A 22,954-nucleotide genomic window follows, 5' to 3' on the forward strand; every position below is an offset into this window, starting at 1 on the left:
TCCTGCCAACTCCATGTCCTGTCCCGTTGGAGGCCCCGTCGACTACTCCTCTGCCAGGGGTCCTACCAATCGTATGTCTGTCCCGTTGGAGGTCCCGCCGTCTACTCTCCTGCCGGGGGCCTGCCAGCTCCTTGTCCTGTCTTGTTGGAGGTCCCGCCAACTACTCTCCTGCCGGGGGTCCTGCCAACCCTTTGTCCTGTCCCGTTGGAGGTCCCGTCGTCTACTCTCCTGCCGGGGTCCTGACAGCTCCTTGTCCTGTCTCGTTGGAGGTCCCGCCGTCTACACATTAATAGAATATCACCTCCATCTTCAGAGCAATCTGACTATTATAACATTAGCGTTAAGAAAGCTTACTTAAATATCGGCCACAACACAAGTAACCGGATCAGAGTACATTAAGTACAGTCCGCGGCATATCACTTCATAATGTATCATATATCTCCTTATCTGAGTCAGCTGAGCCGTATCTGGCCGTGCAACACTCACAGTGTCACATACTGTATGCAGAAGTATTATTTTAAGCAACACATAAGTTGACGAAACACTCGAGACAAATGTAATTGAAGTCAGATCGTGTTTTAGACGGGGCAGTGATATCATAAACCTGTTAATGTACGCAAACACTTTTTCTTTCCAGCTGTATTCACCTTGCAGGTGCAGCTATGTGGCTTTATCCTGGATAAAGTGTTTAAGTCATGGATGTTTAAAGTTTAACTTCTTCATTTTTGACTAGTATTAAAGTTCACTTTTCATTCAGGAAGTGTGACGCTGCGCTGTCAGTGCGCTTCTCCATGTTTGTGATTGGTCGAATGCTCCAGATACCACCCCTTTCATGTGAACGCGCACCTAACTAGATAGGACACGGCTGGCTTGAGCGATCCACTTGATAACCAGCGTCGTAGGACCGTTTAGCGAGAGCGCGTATGTTTTGGATTAGGCCAACCGGCTAACTCAAACATATCCAGGTTAGGTTGAACCAGGTTCGCAGTATAGGCCCCTGGTTGCTTATTCTCTGAAATCTGGCAACAGAGTGGGCGCAGTGACTAATAGCAGCAGTAAGCTAACGAGAGGCTACGTTCAGCTGGTGACTCGGGAGTCGGGACAGAGAAAATGTCAGGAGTTTGGAAGTATTATAAAATTGAAAGCGAAGGCAGTGTAACAGCCAGATGCAATGTTTGCAAGGCAGAGGTTCCGCGTGGTGGAAAGAACAGAGCTACGTTCAACACGACCAATCTAATACGCTACCTGAGAAACAAACACCAACAACAACACGGCGAGTACACAGCGGCCACTCAGGTAACGGCACTGAAACAACCGACACTTTCAGAGTCTTTTAAAAGGAAAGAGAAACTGCCCAGAACAGTGAAAAGGCCAACACAATAACAGCCAAGATAGCTGAATTCATCGCGTTGGATGACCAGCCGTTATCTGTTACCTTTTTTTTCTCTTAATGCATTGCATAAAGATCGGATCGGGAAAAATCGGTATAGGCAGATTGTCAAAATCAAATGATCGGAATCGGATCGGGAGCAAAAAAAGGTGATCGGGACATCCCTATTGACAATACATTTTCAAAATGCTCAACAGTGCTGCCAAAATTATAAACTGACTTCTACACAATTAAAATAAATGCTTTTATATATTTCTATTAGATGTGACTCTTTGGCGTTTCTGTTATTATTGACACTGCTGCTTTCAGGGGGTCAGGGGTCGGGTCCTTGTCACCTTTTTCATACCTGATGACTTTGCCTCCCTGACTACAGTTGCTTTAGCGTGTAGAAGCTAGTAAGCCTACTATTTGATTTGTTTAGATAGGCACAACATATTTCATATGCAGACCTTATTTTCCTGTTCCATGTTTCAAATAAACCATTTTCAGGTCATGGAAAATGAGGTAAAGGTCACTGAGAAGTCATGGAAAAGTCATTGAAAATCATTGGTGAGAAAGTGTAATGAACCCTGTGCAGGGTAGCTGGTGGATTTACTCCAGGTGGAACTAAAGTCTGATTCAACACTTGATTAGATTTCACATCATTCATCCACATCTGTAAAGTAACTAAAGGTATTAATACATGTAGTGGAGTTAAAGTACACCATTTACCTCTGAACTGTAGAGGAGAAGAAGAACAAAGTAGCAAAACATTGAAATACTTAAATAAAGTACAAGTATCTCAAAATTGTACCCAAGTATAGTACTTGAGTTTATGAATTTAGTTACTTTACACCAGATGCATACAGATGAAAGACTAAGCCTTGCACAGAGGCATGACAATAGATTTTCAAAATGCTCAACAGTGCTGCCAAAATTATAAACTGACTGCTACACACATTAAAATAAATGCTTTTATATATTTCTATTAGATGTGACTCTTTAGCATTTCTGTTATTATTAACACTGCTGCTTTAGTTGTTTTGACTGCTAAAATCCTGGTTATTCCTCATTTTAAAGCCGATATTCCGTGGGGTCGGGGGCTCGGGTCCTTGTCACCTTTTCCATACCCTGATGAGTTTGCATCCCTGATAATACTTAGTAAGGAGGCCATAATATGTTTGACTCATGGCTGAAGTTAAGTTTCTCCAGCTCTCCCCAGGTTGGCAGAAAAATGCATCAGATTGATGCTTTAAAATATGGAATATTCAAAATGTTCATCCGGGGGAGCATGCCCCCGGACCCCCCTAGAGGGATAATATACTTCTCACCTTTTTCACCCCTGACCCGTTTTCATGCCTGGTTGTTGTTGGTGTTTGTTTCTCAGGTGGCGTATTAGATTGGTCGTGTTGAACGTTAGCTCTGTTCTTTCCACCACGCGGAACCTCTTCTTGCAAAATTGCATCTGGCTGTTACACTGCCTTCGCTTTCAATTTTATAATATTCCAAACTCCTGACATTGCTCTGTTCCGACTCCCGAGTCACCAGCTGAACGTAGCCTCTCGTTAGCTTACTGCTACTATTAGACACTGCGCCCACTCTGTTGCCAGCTTTGAGAGAAATAAGCAACCAGGTCTGAAAACAAGCCCAAAAGAAGCAACACATACATGATGTTGTGTAATTTTAAACCAAAACTAAGGCCTCAGGATGTCTTTAAGACGTGAACATGGTCATTTTTGTTTTGTAACATTAAAAAAAAAAAAAAAAGATTCCCGATCCCCGATCTTTTTCTCCCGATTCCGATCTTTTAAAAATCACGTGATCGGCTCCGATCCCTGATTACGTGATCGGATCGGGACGTCTCTAGTTGTAAGCCAAAAATAAGACATTGATCATTAATCATAGTTAAGTAGAATTTATAATGAAAAACAACAAACATCTGTATTCACAAGCATCAAACACTGAAGCTATTTATTAGCACTGATAAAGACTGCTCATAATATGACCCCCACTGGGATGAGGGTCTCAGCATCACAAATACCAGAGCCTTATGAAGTCCGGCTGTCTTTCTGTTCTGTTATTATGTACAACACATTAAGTGTGTGTTTGCACGTCTTGATATTTAACTGTGTCTATAAATCTTGCTAGATTATACCATCTATCAGTGCATGTGTGTGTGAAGTCTTCTTGTGATGTTGCTGTGCTGCACAGCCAGGGGCTTCTTTGTGTTTCTATGAGGGGGGGTGCATGCTCAGATTGGACTTTGTTTGCACTGACCTTGGCAACAAATGATTGTGATTGCAGTGTTTTTGCGGCAGGTAGGGGGTTCAGGACATTCCCATGTTACCAAGAAGAGCTAAATCTAACCTGGTGAGAGTTCCTCTTGTGTCCTACAATACCCAGCATGCTTTCTGTTCATGATTATTCACCCTACTGTCAGAGCTTTCATTGGCACGCCACTAGCATTAGGTCGGAATGAAAACAGCAGAACATGAAGTCAACACAAACTGAAAAGTTCTCAGTGGGAACGTTTTGTATCTTTTAAATGTGTATCTCACAATCTCTGACCCTTCTTTAAATATGTTGTTTCCCCCACTTGCCTCAGTGCCAGCTGTTTGTGGAAATGAAATCGTGATGCCATCAGTTTCACTCTGAGACACTCAGGAAATGTTACCGTCTCTGTGCCGTTATTGCAGTTTGTTGGGCTGTATTTCCTTATTGATTATTCTGTCATCCTTCACACTTGTTTATTGATTGAATCTGACTGAACAACTTCGCTTTTCTTGTTTTTACAACTGAGGTTGTGTGAATTTTCTCAGTGGGAAACCTTTTGATTTGTGAGTTTTCGACACTATACATCAAAGGGACAGTTTGATGCTTTCTGGGGTTTTCCCTTTCCAGTAGTATGTTTGAATAGTCGGTAAAGAGTGACATCCTAAAGTTCCCTCCAGAGGGAGTTTCTCTGCCACACACTTCTGTATCATAACACATACGTGAGGCTAACGGGCGGGGATCTCTAAGCGGTTGACCAATCACAACAGAGCCGGCCAGCTAACCAATCAGAGCAGACTGGGCTCTGATTTCAGACGGAGGGTCCAATGTGTCTGTGTCACTTTGAATAGCTGCTATGATAGCTACGAGAGTGTATGACAGCTTCCGGTGTTGGACATTCTGGCTGCGCATCACTCTATTCACCAATGGCTAATGTTTAGATGGACTTTAGGAACTTCCCCTCGATTCTATTGGCTCTAACGGTTCAAAAGAGATGTCAATCATCAAAATCGACCGATGGGTTCCAGAGATATGGAAAATCCACCCAAACGACCCCAAAGTGGTTTATTTTTGCTAAACCTCTCTAAAAAGGTCAAATGTCACTTGTTTTGCATCAATCTTGATACATGGTACTTATTATATGTTATAGTTTGGATTCCTAACGCTTTTAGTCTCCGATCCCATCATTCAAGGGTGGTTTTCACGATAAGTAATGTTTTTTTTGGACGGACACTATAATTTACATTTTATGTTCAATCTGAATTTACTTTAAAATAAAAACATCTATATTGATTCTGACTTTTCTACATCCAACTTTGGATGTACAGAAACACTTTTTTGGAAAACGATGAGAATGAAGAGAGGTGATTGAAGATGAGAAATGATTGTATATGTATGTATAAATGTAAATGTAAGTAGGAATAACTTGCATAATGATTTAAAGGACAATCATTGATCAAGTAAGGGGTGGAAATTAATAAGCATTTGCTTCCTCCTGCTCACTTTCGGACACATATGATTTATTATTATTATTAATATGAAGACTTTTTTTTAATATATAAATAGTATCATGAATGTGGATAAATACTGTATTTTAACAATACGGTATTTCTGTTTTTTTTTTTATCTCTTCGAAATAAAGATTGAAATGAAATGAATGAACTCACAGGTGTATCATTGCTTTGAGAGCAAACATAATTAATTTACCCCTTTTAGAAGATATGGTCATTTGTAATAATGTCCTTTTCCAGCCTGAGACCTGAAACACAGGCTCGGCGCTCAACAGGTTAAACTTTCACAATCGTCCAACTTGAATTCAATAAAAAAGTGCCACTGCAAATGTGGCAGATTCTTTTCCCCCTGCCTCGTTAAACCCCGGCCACAGTGGCCAGTTTGTTTTTTTACTGATGTTTCCATTTTGCTAAATGCTGCCGAACAAAACTCCCTGCACTTAAAAATAGTTCCAACTTTGATTGTCTGAAAGTGAGACATCTCAGCCTAACCCTCCTCTCTCTCCCTCAGTTGTTTTTGTTTCTGTTTGTTCCTCTTCTCCCCCTGAGCCTGCGATGGTGGGGGGTGATGGCCTCCTTCCTGTGTGAGATAAAAGTGCATGTGGGAGACTGATGGACAAATGGAGCATCTCATCTGTTTTTGAGGACTGAGTGAACCTCTGCCAGGAGGGGAGGGGCTCTCTAATAGTCCTAGATTGGCTGGAGACAAGGGGGAGACAGTGAGACAGAAAGAAGGAGGACACATTGACAGAGATTACATATTAAAAAAGAGAGATAAACCGAAGCAACCTTCTGTTGAAATGGGAGAGAAGGTCCCTGTCCTTGAACTGAAGACAAGATGGAAAAGGAATTCATTATGTACGGACATAGGGAAAGAAATAAAGGAAAAATGAAATGTGAGAGGAGGAGGAAAGAGGACAGATTTCAGGCCAAACATAAACTGAGGATTGGAATGAGATAGAAAAGGACTAAGCCATTATCTTGAAGAATGGGAAAGAAGGAACAAAGACAGAAGAGGCAGGAAAATGAAAGGAGATGTGAATGTGTTCAAGGCTAGAAGATGGGGGGAGAGAAGGGAGAGAGTCACATTGAAAGTTTTCCAGCAGACCGGCACCTCAATAATACTGACTGTGGCTAAAAGTGGAATGTCCTCTGGTTGCACCGCACCAAGTGTCTGGACTGAAGTGTATGTTTGACCCACAGAGCTGCAGACGCTGAGAGGGACCCAGTCCTGTGGACAGGAAGTCAACATGGCCTCCAGCTCGCCGCCTGGGAACCCCCCCAGCGGCCTCACAGACAGGAGCGGTAGCTTCTTTAAGGTAATGACTGCATCTAATCTCTTACAAAGATAAACATATAAACTCCTGCGATCCAAATGTGTTCTTGTTTGAAAGACTTTAGTCTTTAGAACAGGAACATAACTTACAAACCCCATAAAACCACAAACCTAGCAACTACATGAATCATTTTAGATGAACAGCATTTAAAACTTTGCGCAATAGCAATTTAAGCTAGTGAGCTAGCAAGACCTAGCTGTGGTTCAAGTTGAAGCTACACACTTTTCCCACAAGGTGTTTTCCTTAGTTAAATAACGTTTTGATGATTATTATTTTTCTAAATTGAAGTTTATAATTGAGCTTTTTATACCACATAAATGAGACGAATAAGCAACAGCCACCAAATAACCCCTGGTTAAAGGTCACTAGCTTAGCTTAGCAGAATAGCAGTAACCCTGATGGAGACAGCATAAGGCTAGCAGAATAGTTGCTGGTACCCTCGCTAGCTTCGGTACTTGTGTTGTAAAAGAGAGTAACCAATAAAGAGGTGATTATCATGATAGAGCTTGTTCGGAAAAGCCTCTTTTCTTTCTCTAATAACATTCAAAGAACAGTGATTGAAACAATGCAACATTTATTATGTATGTTTTAGTTTAGTTTTGTATTGACATTTTATTGCTGAAAGTTAATGTCACATTACAATGTACATGTTGTAGATTCATTTAATCCATTGATTTACATTAAATGGTGTCTTCTGCCGACTGTCATTATGGTCATTTAATTAGATTTCGGCGAAGAAACAAAAATAAATATTACCAAAGGTTGACATACAGGTTTATTTTGTTCTCGTTTTAATTTCTACTGCCTTTGTTGGGACTTGGTGAGAGTAGTTCTTCAACTGTTTATAGTACTATACAGCCACTTTAAATGACAACAAAATGGATAGAGCTATGCCTATTTAATCACCTGTTTATTCTAGCCTTAAAAGCTCCATTTTGCTAGTTCTGACTGAACACGTTACTTCATATTTTCTTGAAATATGTTATATTTCTGATTGAGGAGACATAACAGTGTAGTTGCCTTTTAACACTTTTCCCTTTTTTTGGTGCCAAATATTGAAGGAGTGCTGAAGTGAGGAAAGCCAGCTGCACTTGTTGGCAGCCTCAGTAATCCTCACAGCAGGCACAGTGTCTCTCTGCCCTCTTTCATCTCAGTCTCTTCACTTCTTCTCTTCGTCTACTTGTCTTTCTCAGTTACTCACAACACATATTGTCATCCCTGTTGCTCAAGAATACCAAATAACACTTTCCAGTAATTCTTAGTCATGCAGACGTTATACTCTTGCTTTAATTTAACACTCTTGATGTATTTCTGGAAATAAGTTTTTCTCTGGGGAAATAATGAGCTAAATCTGTTTCTGTTTGAATCAGACTTTTGTTATAATTAATGTCCAGCCAGGACCAGATAACTGAAACATCCCATGGCTTGAGCCCTTATGACTTATTACTGGTGACTCACTCAAAGTGTGTTACTGTTCACTTCAAAATCCCAGATTCTAAAGTCATCTAAAGCTGCATTCACATGATCAGCGTTTTGCTCTGCTCACTGTGAAGCCCACCTTGTGCCCTGTGGTGAGAACAGCTAGTTACGTTTTGTTTCTATGGTTACCTATGGTTATGTCCCCATAAGTCACCTTTTTGATGAGGATTCTCTCAGTTTTTCTATTGTACATTCACCATTGAGTTTCTTCAACAATTCCAGGTAACACAGGGTGAGTTATTAATATAAAAGTAATTATTGACTTAAAATGTAAGTATAGCATCGAGTTGTGTTCATTTTTTACCATCTAGAGGCCCAAGCAGATAAACAGAAAACATGCTAGCAGCTCCTGCAGGGTTCAATAAAAACGCCTCTAGTCTTACTTAAAGTATAATTATTGGTACTTGCAAGCCTTAGCAAAAGACTGGTGTGGGAATGAGTCCTGAAACCAGGAATTGAGTGAGCATTTTACCCCTTTCAGTTCCTTGTCTTGAAATCAAGGGTATTTACAACGTGTTTAGACGCCTTAAATACGATTTGTGGTTAACACGGTATTTCTATGATATTTTTTATAAAATATGTCATTAAATATCCACCTTATGAATCTCAAAATCATATGTGTATGTGTTAAACAGAGTCATAAATGTGAATGGATAAACTACTAAAAGTCATCACACTGAACATTAGTCGCCTTTAGCTTAGCTCTGGTGATGCGTAGCCATTGGTTTATAGCTTGATTTTAGCTTTTTACATTTGACTAGTTTACCTTTAAGTATTATTAACTTGTGTTTGCCACAGATCATATTTTCTCCAATATTCCAAAAATCCCATTGCTTTTAATCCAGGGAGCCCTTGCTATGCTGACTTCTGGATCGGCCTATACATATGTCTTCACTGCACCACTCAATGGAGAAGAGATCAATCAATCAATCAAGCAAGCAAGCAATCAATCAATCAATCAATCAATCAATCAATCAATCAATCAATCAATGTATGTTTATTAAAATAGCCCAATATCACAAATGTTACATTTGTCTCAGTGGACTTCACAGTGTGTACAGAATATCAGTATGACAATACGACACCCTCTGTCCTCAGACCCTCTGTCCTTAGACCCTCTGTCCTTAGACCCTCACATCGTACAAGGAAAAACTTCCAGAGAAAACCCCCAGTTTAAAGGGAACATGGGAGAAACCTCAGGGAGGGCAGCAGAGGAGGGATCCCTCTCCCAGGACGGACAGACGTGCAATAGATGCCGTGTGTAAATTGAAGAGATAATACATTTGCAACATAGGTAGTCCAAATGTTTGGAAATGCATGTGTGGATAATAAGAAGATGAATCCACGAGGATATCCATCCAGGACCGATGATCCAGGACCACAGCCACGACTCGCGATCCAGGGCTCGCGATGCAGGACACAGGACCGCAGGATCATCCATGACTCCGGATCCCGGCGTAGATAGACACCAAAAAGAAAGACATTTGGGGAAGCTGGGTTAATCGGAACATGAGAGTACACGGGTATAGACAGAGAGAAGGAAGAAGTAAGATGTCCCCCGACAAACTAAGCCTATATCAGCAAAACTAGGGGCTGAATCTAATCTGTTAAGATCTGTCTGCGTTGTGTTTTGTCTTGTTGAGATCTGTCTGTGGTTCCCTGTCGTTAGTTTCCCTTGTGTGTCTGATAACCGATTGTGTTCACCTGTGGCCCCTGTGTTTTCTCCTCCCTCCTCACCTGTGTCTTGTGTGTATTTAAGTTCTGGTTTTTCTGTCTGTCTTTGTCGATTCGTCTTGTGTCATGACCTGGGTCACCGGTGAGTGTTCTGTCTGTCCAAGTTCTATTCGTTATCCTTGAAATAAACGTATAATCAGTTTAATCTGCATTTGGGTCCTGCTTCCTTCGCTCTACCGTAACAGAACGAACCGACCAAGAATGGACCCAGCGGACAGTTTGTACGAGGTGGAGTACAATTTGACATGTTTGAGGAATGACTTTAAATATGCCTCCAGTAGTAAAGAGAGGCAGTCCGTTTTTTCTGCGGCACGCCAGGAGGTAACCTCAAGGTTGAGGGAGTTGCTACCCGAGTGGGTGGAGGAGGACTTTTTTGGCAGCTTTGATGTCAAACCTGATTCCTGGCCTGCTAGCCCCAGGCATGCTATCTCCATGTCTCCCAATTCCCAACCTGGCACCATGCGCCTTGGTGGGTTCCGCTGAAGTCAACCCGTGCTTCTTCCCCAGTTCCTGCTCCTGTCCAGGAGTTGTATTCCGGAACTCGTCTGGCTTATGGAGGTCCACGGAGTATTCAGGCGGCTGCTAAGAGGAGTCGTCGCAAGGCCAGGCTAGCAGCCCACAGAGCCATGGTTCCAGACCCAGTTCTGGCCCCAGCAGCCATGGATTCGGCTCCAGAGCCGGCCCATACAGCCATGTTTCCGGCTTCAGAACCGGACCTTACAGCCATGTTTCCGGCTTCAGAACCGGACCTTACAGCCATGATTCTGGCTTCAATTCCGGCTCCAGAGCTGGCCCATTCAGCCATGTTTCCGGCTCCAGAACCGGACCTTACAGCCATGATTCTGGCTTCAATTCCGGCCCCCGCAGCCATGGTTCCAGACCCAGCTCTTGCCCCAGCTGCCATAGTCCCTTCTCTGGTTTCCTCTCTAGTCTCTTCTCGAGTTCCCCCTCTAGTCCCTTCCCAAGTCCCTTCTCTAGTCCCTTCCCTAGTCCCTCCTCAGGTCACTTCTCTAGTCCCATCTCCAGTTCCCTCTCGAGTTCCCTCCTCTAGTCCCTCCTTGAGTCCCCTCTCTAGTTCCCCTCGCGAGTCTCCTCTCGAGTTCCCTCCTCTAGTCCCTCCTTTAGTCCCTCCTTGAGTCCCCTCTCTAGTTCCCCTCGCGAGTCCCCTCTCGAGTTCCCTTCTCTAGTTCCTCCTCTAGTCCCTCCTCTAGTCCCTCCTCTAGTCTGTCCTCTAGTCCCTCCTCTAGTCTGTCCTCTAGTCTGTCCTCTAGTCCCCTCTCGAGTCTCCTCTCGAGTCACGTCTCAAGTCCCTACCCAATGTCCTGGTCCGTTGGAGGTTCCGCTGGGGGTCCTGCCAACTCCATGTCCTGTCCCGTTGGAGGCCCCGTCGACTACTCCTCTGCCAGGGGTCCTACCAATCGTATGTCTGTCCCGTTGGAGGTCCCGCCGTCTACTCTCCTGCCGGGGGGCCTGCCAGCTCCTTGTCCTGTCTTGTTGGAGGTCCCGCCAACTACTCTCCTGCCGGGGGTCCTGCCAACCCTTTGTCCTGTCCCGTTGGAGGTCCCGTCGTCTACTCTCCTGCCGGGGGTCCTGACAGCTCCTTGTCCTGTCCCGTTGGAGGTCCCGTCGTCTACTCTCCTGCCGGGGGTCCTGACAGCTCCTTGTCCTGTCTCGTTGGAGGTCCCGCCGTCTACTCTCCTGCCGGGGGTCCTGCCAACCCTATGTCCTGTCCCGTTGGAGGTCCCGCCGACTGCTCTCCTGCCAGGGTTCCTGCCAATCCCGTGTCCTGGTCCTCTTCCGTGGGGGATCCTGCCGAGGCCTGTCCCACCAGCTCCGACACCGGGTCCTGCCCGGCCTCCGGCGCTGTCCCGTCAGCGTCTTCCTGCCTGGCCTCCGGAGCTGGCTGGTCCTCGCCCTCGGGCCCGGCCCCCTGACTCTTCCTGCCACTGCCTTCGCCCCTCCATAACCCCCTTTTCAAACTCTGCCTTTCCCCCGGGCCGTCCGCCCGAGACCCCTTCCGGGTCCTCTGCTGTGCCCCTGGGCTGTCAACCCCGTCCTCCAGACCCCCTCCACCCACCCTGTTGGCCCTAGTTCTGTGTCCCTCCTCCTTTGATTCGTAGATTCTTCGGGCCGAGTACAATAACTGCAGTTTTGGCCGTGTTTAACATCAAAAAGTTTAAAGTCATCCACGTTTTTAAGTCCTTTTAAGATGACATTTTTGAGTCAAACTCTTGCTTTTTTCTGTAAAATGTTAGCATGCTTGAGACCCCTTAAACTTGTGATGGACTCACCGTCTCAGAAGAAGTGTACACTTTTCACCTGGCTGCATCTTCTTAGTTCATTCAGCATTTTTGAAGAGGTCAGTGTTTGTGCAGATGAATAAATGAAACACCCTTTCAGAGCTGAACACGACAGACAGAGAAACACACCCTGAAAGTTGTCTGGCTTTTCATTTCCTCTGCCTTTTTTCCGTCCTGGCTAACCCTGTGAAAGCGCTCTCCGTTTGAGTGTGTGTGTCAGAACCAAAACACATAGTTTCCCTTTGACTCCATCCATGGCATTAACAGCAGTCCATGCAGAAAATCAATTACCTCCACATTCACACACCCACTCATAACCTTAAAGGAGCCGAATAAAGAAACCCTCCTGTCTAAAGTGTGCCTCAGTCTGTCTAACCAGCATCCATGTGTTGTGCACAGTAAATGAAATAATGAGTGGAAACAAACCAGAGGATTTAGTGGGAGAGGTCCATAAAAGTCAGTAAAGCACTGACTTGTTGTCGAGTGCTTTCCTGGATGTCAGTCCTTTTCATCTAGAAGTCGTCAGTGTGACATACGGCCTGTACCCGAGCGCCACAAGCCAGTCAGCTGAGATCAGTGAACATGGCAGTCACTCAGCGACTGCCATGTTCACTGATCTTCATTTATAGATCAAGACATTCCTATGTCTTCTCCTATCGCTGTATTCATACATTTTCATTTATATAACTCGTTCCCATTTCTTAACAGAAGATAATAACCATCTCTCTACTTCTTTCCACGAACCGATTACAAACCCTTTGTCGCAATAATAAGCTAACACTATGTGTGGTAACCCTGTGTTAGTATAGAGGTCCTGTTGTGACGTCTCTATCTTCTATAGCACCAACTGCCATTTTAAAAGCCAATTTTCCATGTCCTTAAATATGTATTGGATTGGACGTGTCCATCCTCTGACCAATAGTTGTTTTTATAATTGTTAAAAGATTGTATACAAGTAATGGATGTAGGCTACGTGATGTCACCCAATGGACCAGTTTTGGTGCTTGAATTTTGACTTGAGCCGTCCCTTATAGATGGGGTGAATGCCCTCATGTGGGACATTTTTTGCATTTCAGACTTCTGGAATATATTGCGATATGAAGCCGATACAATAAATCAAAATCCAGTACTATTCTGAAATCCCCAGGATGTGTCCTAATCAAACCAAAAGAGAAAATGCAGATATTACACTCATACAAGAAATGGTAGACATATCCAGTGGTGTAGGGGATTTTTTTACTGGGGGGACGCTATTTTAATTAGATCCAAACAATGCCACACAAGTGCGCACGAGCGCAGTGCACTCACAAAACGGGCAGACAGGTCCACAGAAACTACCGGTATGCTTAGTCCTACTTTAGTTACTGTACTGCAAAAAGCAGACGGCGCTGCGCTCAACACACATACTCAAAACCATGGACACACTGGCACATACGTTACATAAACAATTTATAGGCTCTCTCTCTCTATCTCCACTTTCAAAATCTATTTAAAACTCATAACACAAACAAACAACATTCCCAAAGTTGTCCTGAAATTAACTTATTAAATAAATGAAATGAAAAATATAGCCTACTTATGCAAACAATATTGAATCTGGACTTGAAAGTATTCTGATTAGGCCTAGCCTACATTGCAAATAAGCAGACAGCACTGCTTCACACATACACACACACACACACACACACACGCACGCACGCACAGACAGACAGACAGACAGACAGACAGACAGACAGACAGACAGACAGACAGACAGACAGACAGACAGACAGACAGACAGACAGACAGACAGACAGGCAGACAGACAGACAGACAGAAGAAGTGTGAAGAAGAAGTCAAGTAAAAAATGTTTGCCTGCCATTATAGAGCTTTTTCGTTAGCGTTCTTGAGGGATATCAAAACTGCCACTGTCACTGACACACCCCCAGCTCGCCGCGGGGTCACGAGCGTGATGACGAATCATAATTTTTTAAGAAAATCGTTTTTATTTTGTATTATAATTACTGTGACATTTATTATGTTTTTGTCATTATTACAACAAATACACACTTGCAACTGATAACACTGGCAATGATTTTATATTTATTAGACTATTGAAAAAAAGATCATGCTCCAAATAAGTGGGGGTACGGCGTACCCCCGTGTCCAACGCCCACTCCACCACTGGACATATCAGTACTCTTAGGGCCAAGTTGTCTCAGACAATCTGCATTTCCTAATGTGGGACAGTTCTGTGCAAAATGTGGGACATTGAAAAGTGTATGTTAAAAAGCCTCAGTCTTCATGTAATACAAACGTCTCAGTAACACTCCAAGCTAAATGTGCAATACCATGTTCAGCTATGTTACTATTTGTAATAGATGTTTTTCTTTAAATTGAAGTTAAAGGCATCAATCTGGTGCACTTTGAGGGCAACATTAAGAGATGTATGCATACAGCTCTCAACACTCATATGAAACGGAACTGTATATATTTCAATAATCCAAAGACCATTAGAATATGCTCACAAACAATACAACATATTTGATAAACTCCTCTCTCCTATCTTTATCTTAGTCTGCATTCTTTATTTTTTTATTTATGCATATTCGACTAATCACTCCCTTTTTAAACTGTGTTTTTTTTCTTCTACTGACCTATAGCACATATTGGAATGATTCTTAACTTAGGCTATTTTTTACAATGTGTGTTGGAAGGATTTATTAAATGACTATGAATATTTGGGCTTAAATTAATTGCCATCTCTGAAACTCAGACATTTATCCCTAACATTATCCCTGACTTTGTCACACCATGCTAACAGAGATGCGCCACCCACAATTATTTAATATCATTTGCCCTTCACCTTAAATATCTAAAATACTGCATTAGAAGACTAAGACCCTGTAAATAACCATTGCTCTTGCACAACCCTTTTAGACCTGTCCCGCATCAGGCCAATCCTACTGTCCCACTTTGCGAAACATGTTTCCTAAAGTGGGACGATGGAACATTTGATTGAAATAAATTGTTTTATTTATACGAAATTTAAAACCTTAACATTACATTTGTCAAAACACTATGTCACTGACCTTTGGTGGTCTTCACACGGGGGACTTCCTGTTTGAAGGTTTTTCCACCCTCATCTGTGATTGGACATTTGAGAAGTCATGTGATTTTGATCGCATGACATCACAGCTTGTGATGTCCTACACTCATTTGAGCTTAGGTGTCCCACATTAGGGCGTGTCCCACATTAGGGCGTGTCCACATTAGGGCGTGTCCCACATTAGGGCGTGTCCCACATTAGGGCGTGTCCACATTAGGGCGTGTCCCACATTAGGGCGTGTCCCACATTAGGGCGTGTCCCACATTAGGGCGTGTCCCACATTAGGGCATGTCCCACATTATGGCGTGTCCCACATTAGGGCGTGTCCCACATTAGGGCAACTCACCCTACTGTCTTTTTACGTGAGTGAGCCGGATCATTTGGCTCGACTCTCTTAAAGCGCCGGCTGTGTCGGCTCCCAAACGGCTCTCCGTGTTACCACCATTTACCACGGAGCCTCAGTTTCGCCGATGCGAGGCTCCGGCGCTCGCAGCTCACGCGCGTGCTCCACTAGCACCGCTCATCGCGTCCAAATCGCACATGTTGCGTGTTGTCCGGTAGCAGGCACCGCCGATATCGGGGAAACGATCTTCAATACTCCGAAAAGAATCCCACCAGACTCCTTTGCCCCTCCAACAAGGGATGTCCTTGTGCTTTTTCCTTTTCGTCATTTCAAGCGATAAAAACTCTCGATCTTCTCTCGAATTATTAATATTTTTGGACGCCCTCGGCTCGAGTTCAGGGCGTCCCGAGCTGAATAAGGGCGTCAAATGACGGCATGGCGCCCCCCCTAGACTTCTTAAATGAAACTTCTTTTTGCAACCAGGGCCCTGCCATCAAAGATGTAAGAGGGAATATGAGTTGAAATCCCTTTCACAATAGCTTCTCTGACCCAGAGCTACAGCTTGATTCTTACAAATGGACAACACAAGTCAGCGCCCAAAGATTAGGCAACCAAGCAGATGTAGGAACATATCGTGATTTATTGCTGCACATTCTTAGACTAATGTTTAATTTCTTCCCTAATGACACACAGTGAACCTGGGGTTTGTCAGGGTGATTTGACAGCTTTGCCTGGTTGTTATTGCAGCTCTAACCGGTAGCACCAGATGGATTTTCACAAGAACCATCTGAGAAGCCGACATTGGAATGCTTTTGAAGGGGAAAAAAATACTAACTATCTGTCAATCAAACTATTGCCAAAGTCCCTCTGGATTAGAGTCAAGTCCTCTTCTCATTGAGAAAAGCCTTCAGCGTTGTTCTTTGCCTTTTCTTTTATTGAAGCATCAATGCTAACCTCTTCCGGAGCCACCGTTGTTGTTTTGAATGTGCCTCTCTATGGCTGGTCTGGTTTAGGGTTCTCCTAGCATTGGACAATATACAGTACATGCTCTGCTTTGAGTGCTAGTCAGCTGTCTAGACCCTATCCCTGACAAATGGAGCATACCCAGTCTACGTTGAGCTGTTCATCGCTCAGTAACACTGGACCTGTCGGCTTGTGTTTTATAATAGAGTTTTAATATGACATAAAGCTGGGGAAGTTTGAGGTTTTAGCAGAGCTGGCTCCACTTAGCCCTGTAAGGGGGGGGGGGGCTAAGAGGAGCCTGTGGCTGGCTTTGAGACCAACTGCTGGACGACAGATTATGAAAGGAAGCCTCCTACTGGTTAAAAAGTATATTGGAAGCATCACTTCAGGCACAGAAACTTTATTTCTGAGGCTTTGTGTTGGGTGGAGTTGACCACATCAAAACATTTCCCTTTGATTGCCTCACATTTCTGGTCAGTTTTTGTCACGCCTTTAAAATCTGAAGAAGGCCTCCATGCCAAGCTCCAAACTCAGTTAAATATCTCTAAAAGTGTAGAAAATATCAAAAAGAAGAATACGTTCTATAGCTGAATGTCTTGAGACCGTATAAAGTTGGAATGAAGTCTCGAGCTGAAAGTATGTGGAAGGAGTAGCATTTGGTGCAAGGTGTAGGTAAAAGAGGGCAAAAAGATGTTCAAAAAAGAGTTAAAAAAGCTGAATATTTAAAAAATGTATAACATATTTTGAAAAAGTTGAAAGTTTCCCATCATGTGTTGAAAAGGCTGAATATTTTTGATATTTGAACGGTTCCTGCAGCTGAAAGTAGGCTGAAGTTATTCGACGGCAACATATTGGTTGAAATAATAACAAGAAGAAGAAGATGATTAAAGATTTGAAGAACTGTTGTGGAATGCTGTTGCACACGACTGAGCAGTTTTTAGCTTTATTTTGAATTAGTACTGTGCGGGGGGGGAGCTGTGGTTAAGGGTTATATCCTGTAATGATGCATTCTTCATCTTTCATTACTTTAGACCAGAGGCTTTCAAGTTATGAGGGGAAGGAGGCCGTTGAGTCAGAGAAGGCTGCATGAGGTGAAAGGGACAGGTCACACAGGTGTTCTCAGAGCAATAGGAGGTAGGTTGTTGTGGTTTGTCCCACTGATATATCAAGCCATTTCAACACCATCAGCAGTTTCAGCAGCATGACACACACACAGCGTGACACACACACAGCGAGACACACACACTGCGTGACACACACACCATGACACACACACAGCGTGACACACACACAGCGAGACACACACACTGCGTGACACACACACCATGACACACACACAGCGTGACACGCAGCTTATGGACATGTGGAACCAGATTGTTGCAATGTGTGTCAGAAATGGCACTACTTCTGTCATAACTCAATCACATGTGAAAACCCAGACATGATACACATCATGTTCAATTCATCATGACTCTCACACTTCTTGAGGATACCAATATATTCAATGTGTCCAATAAGAGGCCCTGAAACGCCTCCATTGGACTCCTTTGTTGACTTCCATAACATGATGACTTCACTGTGTAACACTGTGCTTCTATTTGATAGCGCTCTGACACATTGTATGTGACTAAGGAGCAGGACATTTCCAACACAATTCTAAGAGATTGACCAATCCCAAAAGAGCCGGCCAACTAACCAATCAGAGCAGACTGGTCTCTGGTTTCAGACAGAGGGTGAAAAGAGGTAGTATGAGAAAAATAAAGAGCTTTTTGAACATTAAAGCATGGAGACATGTCCCAGTAGAGACACTACATACTGATATACACCTGAACATCAGCAGGAGAGGACTCTTTAAAGTAGAGACACTACATACTGATATACACCTGAACATCAGCAGGAGAGGACTTTTTAAAGTAGAGACACTACATACTGATATACACCTGAACATCAGCAGGAGAGGACTCTTTAAAGTAGAGACACTACATACTGATATACACCTGAACATCAGCAGGAGAGGACTCTTTAAAGTAGAGACACTACATACTGATATACACCTGAACATCAGCAGGAGAGGACTCTTTAAAGTAGAGACACTACATACTGATATACACCTGAACATCAGCAGGAGAGGACTCTTTAAAGTAGAGACACTACATACTGATATACACCTGAACATCAGCAGGAGAGGACTCTTTAAAGTAGAGACACTACATACTGATATACACCTGAACATCAGCAGGAGAGGACTCTTTAAAGTAGAGACACTACATACTGATATACACCTGAACATCAGCAGGAGAGGACTCTTTAAAGTAGAGACACTACATACTGATATACACCTGAACATCAGCAGGAGAGGACTCTTTAAAGTAGAGACACTACATACTGATATACACCTGAACATCAGCAGGAGAGGACTCTTTAAAGTAGAGACACTACATACTGATATACACCTGAACATCAGCAGGAGAGGACTCTTTAAAGTAGAGACACTACATACTGATATACACCTGAACATCAGCAGGAGAGGACTCTTTAAAGTAGAGACACTACATACTGATATACACCTGAACATCAGCAGGAGAGGACTCTTTAAAGTAGAGACACTACATACTGATATACACCTGAACATCAGCAGGAGAGGACTCTTTAAAGTAGAGACACTACATACTGATATACACCTGAACATCAGCAGGAGAGGACTCTTTAAAGTAGAGACACTACATACTGATATACACCTGAACATCAGCAGGAGAGGACTCTTTAAAGTAGAGACACTACATACTGATATACACCTGAACATCAGCAGGAGAGGACTCTTTAAAGTAGAGACACTACATACTGATATACACCTGAACATCAGCAGGAGAGGACTCTTTAAAGTAGAGACACTACATACTGATATACACCTGAACATCAGCAGGAGAGGACTCTTTAAAGTAGAGACACTACATACTGATATACACCTGAACATCAGCAGGAGAGGACTCTTTAAAGTAGAGACACTACATACTGATATACACCTGAACATCAGCAGGAGAGGACTCTTTAAAGTAGAGACACTACATACTGATATACACCTGAACATCAGCAGGAGAGGACTCTTTAAAGTAGAGACACTACATACTGATATACACCTGAACATCAGCAGGAGAGGACTCTTTAAAGTAGAGACACTACATACTGATATACACCTGAACATCAGCAGGAGAGGACTCTTTAAAGTAGAGACACTACATACTGATATACACCTGAACATCAGCAGGAGAGGACTCTTTAAAGTAGAGACACTACATACTGATATACACCTGAACATCAGCAGGAGAGGACTCTTTAAAGTAGAGACACTACATACTGATATACACCTGAACATCAGCAGGAGAGGACTCTTTAAAGTAGAGACACTACATACTGATATACACCTGAACATCAGCAGGAGAGGACTCTTTAAAGTAGAGACACTACATACTGATATACACCTGAACATCAGCAGGAGAGGACTCTTTAAAGTAGAGACACTACATACTGATATACACCTGAACATCAGCAGGAGAGGACTCTTTAAAGTAGAGACACTACATACTGATATACACCTGAACATCAGCAGGAGAGGACTCTTTAAAGTAGAGACACTACATACTGATATACACCTGAACATCAGCAGGAGAGGACTCTTTAAAGTAGAGACACTACATACTGATATACACCTGAACATCAGCAGGAGAGGACTCTTTAAAGTAGAGACACTACATACTGATATACACCTGAACATCAGCAGGAGAGGACTCTTTAAAGTAGAGACACTACATACTGATATACACCTGAACATCAGCAGGAGAGGACTCTTTAAAGTAGAGACACTACATACTGATATACACCTGAACATCAGCAGGAGAGGACTCTTTAAAGTAGAGACACTACATACTGATATACACCTGAACATCAGCAGGAGAGGACTCTTTAAAGTAGAGACACTACATACTGATATACACCTGAACATCAGCAGGAGAGGACTCTTTAAAGTAGAGACACTACATACTGATATACACCTGAACATCAGCAGGAGAGGACTCTTTAAAGTAGAGACACTACATACTGATATACACCTGAACATCAGCAGGAGAGGACTCTTTAAAGTAGAGACACTACATACTGATATACACCTGAACATCAGCAGGAGAGGACTCTTTAAAGTAGAGACACTACATACTGATATACACCTGAACATCAGCAGGAGAGGACTCTTTAAAGTAGAGACACTACATACTGATATACACCTGAACATCAGCAGGAGAGGACTCTTTAAAGTAGAGACACTACATACTGATATACACCTGAACATCAGCAGGAGAGGACTCTTTAAAGTAGAGACACTACATACTGATATACACCTGAACATCAGCAGGAGAGGACTCTTTAAAGTAGAGACACTACATACTGATATACACCTGAACATCAGCAGGAGAGGACTCTTTAAAGTAGAGACACTACATACTGATATACACCTGAACATCAGCAGGAGAGGACTCTTTAAAGTAGAGACACTACATACTGATATACACCTGAACATCAGCAGGAGAGGACTCTTTAAAGTAGAGACACTACATACTGATATACACCTGAACATCAGCAGGAGAGGACTCTTTAAAGTAGAGACACTACATACTGATATACACCTGAACATCAGCAGGAGAGGACTCTTTAAAGTAGAGACACTACATACTGATATACACCTGAACATCAGCAGGAGAGGACTCTTTAAAGTAGAGACACTACATACTGATATACACCTGAACATCAGCAGGAGAGGACTCTTTAAAGTAGAGACACTACATACTGATATACACCTGAACATCAGCAGGAGAGGACTCTTTAAAGTAGAGACACTACATACTGATATACACCTGAACATCAGCAGGAGAGGACTCTTTAAAGTAGAGACACTACATACTGATATACACCTGAACATCAGCAGGAGAGGACTCTTTAAAGTAGAGACACTACATACTGATATACACCTGAACATCAGCAGGAGAGGACTCTTTAAAGTAGAGACACTACATACTGATATACACCTGAACATCAGCAGGAGAGGACTCTTTAAAGTAGAGACACTACATACTGATATACACCTGAACATCAGCAGGAGAGGACTCTTTAAAGTAGAGACACTACATACTGATATACACCTGAACATCAGCAGGAGAGGACTCTTTAAAGTAGAGACACTACATACTGATATACACCTGAACATCAGCAGGAGAGGACTCTTTAAAGTAGAGACACTACATACTGATATACACCTGAACATCAGCAGGAGAGGACTCTTTAAAGTAGAGACACTACATACTGATATACACCTGAACATCAGCAGGAGAGGACTCTTTAAAGTAGAGACACTACATACTGATATACACCTGAACATCAGCAGGAGAGGACTCTTTAAAGTAGAGACACTACATACTGATATACACCTGAACATCAGCAGGAGAGGACTCTTTAAAGTAGAGACACTACATACTGATATACACCTGAACATCAGCAGGAGAGGACTCTTTAAAGTAGAGACACTACATACTGATATACACCTGAACATCAGCAGGAGAGGACTCTTTAAAGTAGAGACACTACATACTGATATACACCTGAACATCAGCAGGAGAGGACTCTTTAAAGTAGAGACACTACATACTGATATACACCTGAACATCAGCAGGAGAGGACTCTTTAAAGTAGAGACACTACATACTGATATACACCTGAACATCAGCAGGAGAGGACTCTTTAAAGTAGAGACACTACATACTGATATACACCTGAACATCAGCAGGAGAGGACTCTTTAAAGTAGAGACACTACATACTGATATACACCTGAACATCAGCAGGAGAGGACTCTTTAAAGTAGAGACACTACATACTGATATACACCTGAACATCAGCAGGAGAGGACTCTTTAAAGTAGAGACACTACATACTGATATACACCTGAACATCAGCAGGAGAGGACTCTTTAAAGTAGAGACACTACATACTGATATACACCTGAACATCAGCAGGAGAGGACTCTTTAAAGTAGAGACACTACATACTGATATACACCTGAACATCAGCAGGAGAGGACTCTTTAAAGTAGAGACACTACATACTGATATACACCTGAACATCAGCAGGAGAGGACTCTTTAAAGTAGAGACACTACATACTGATATACACCTGAACATCAGCAGGAGAGGACTCTTTAAAGTAGAGACACTACATACTGATATACACCTGAACATCAGCAGGAGAGGACTCTTTAAAGTAGAGACACTACATACTGATATACACCTGAACATCAGCAGGAGAGGACTCTTTAAAGTAGAGACACTACATACTGATATACACCTGAACATCAGCAGGAGAGGACTCTTTAAAGTAGAGACACTACATACTGATATACACCTGAACATCAGCAGGAGAGGACTCTTTAAAGTAGAGACACTACATACTGATATACACCTGAACATCAGCAGGAGAGGACTCTTTAAAGTAGAGACACTACATACTGATATACACCT

General features: G+C 42.8%; 1 protein-coding gene across 2 annotated transcripts in view; it reads left to right on the plus strand.

Annotated features, from left to right (window-relative positions):
* LOC117455631 (ras and Rab interactor 2-like) overlaps positions 1 to 22,954 on the plus strand; it is a 79,385-nt gene that overhangs the window by 29,138 nt on the left and 27,293 nt on the right. For both annotated transcript variants that reach the window (XM_034095205.2, XM_034095225.2), the window contains exon 2: positions 6,355 to 6,470. In XM_034095205.2, coding sequence (XP_033951096.1) covers positions 6,402 to 6,470 — 69 coding nt within the window. In that variant the 5' untranslated portion in view covers positions 6,355 to 6,401. The remainder of the gene's footprint in view (positions 1 to 6,354; positions 6,471 to 22,954) is intronic.

Source organism: Pseudochaenichthys georgianus, chromosome 1 (genome assembly GCF_902827115.2).
Source record: "Pseudochaenichthys georgianus chromosome 1, fPseGeo1.2, whole genome shotgun sequence".
In the NCBI taxonomy this organism is placed as follows: Eukaryota; Metazoa; Chordata; class Actinopteri; order Perciformes; family Channichthyidae; genus Pseudochaenichthys; species Pseudochaenichthys georgianus.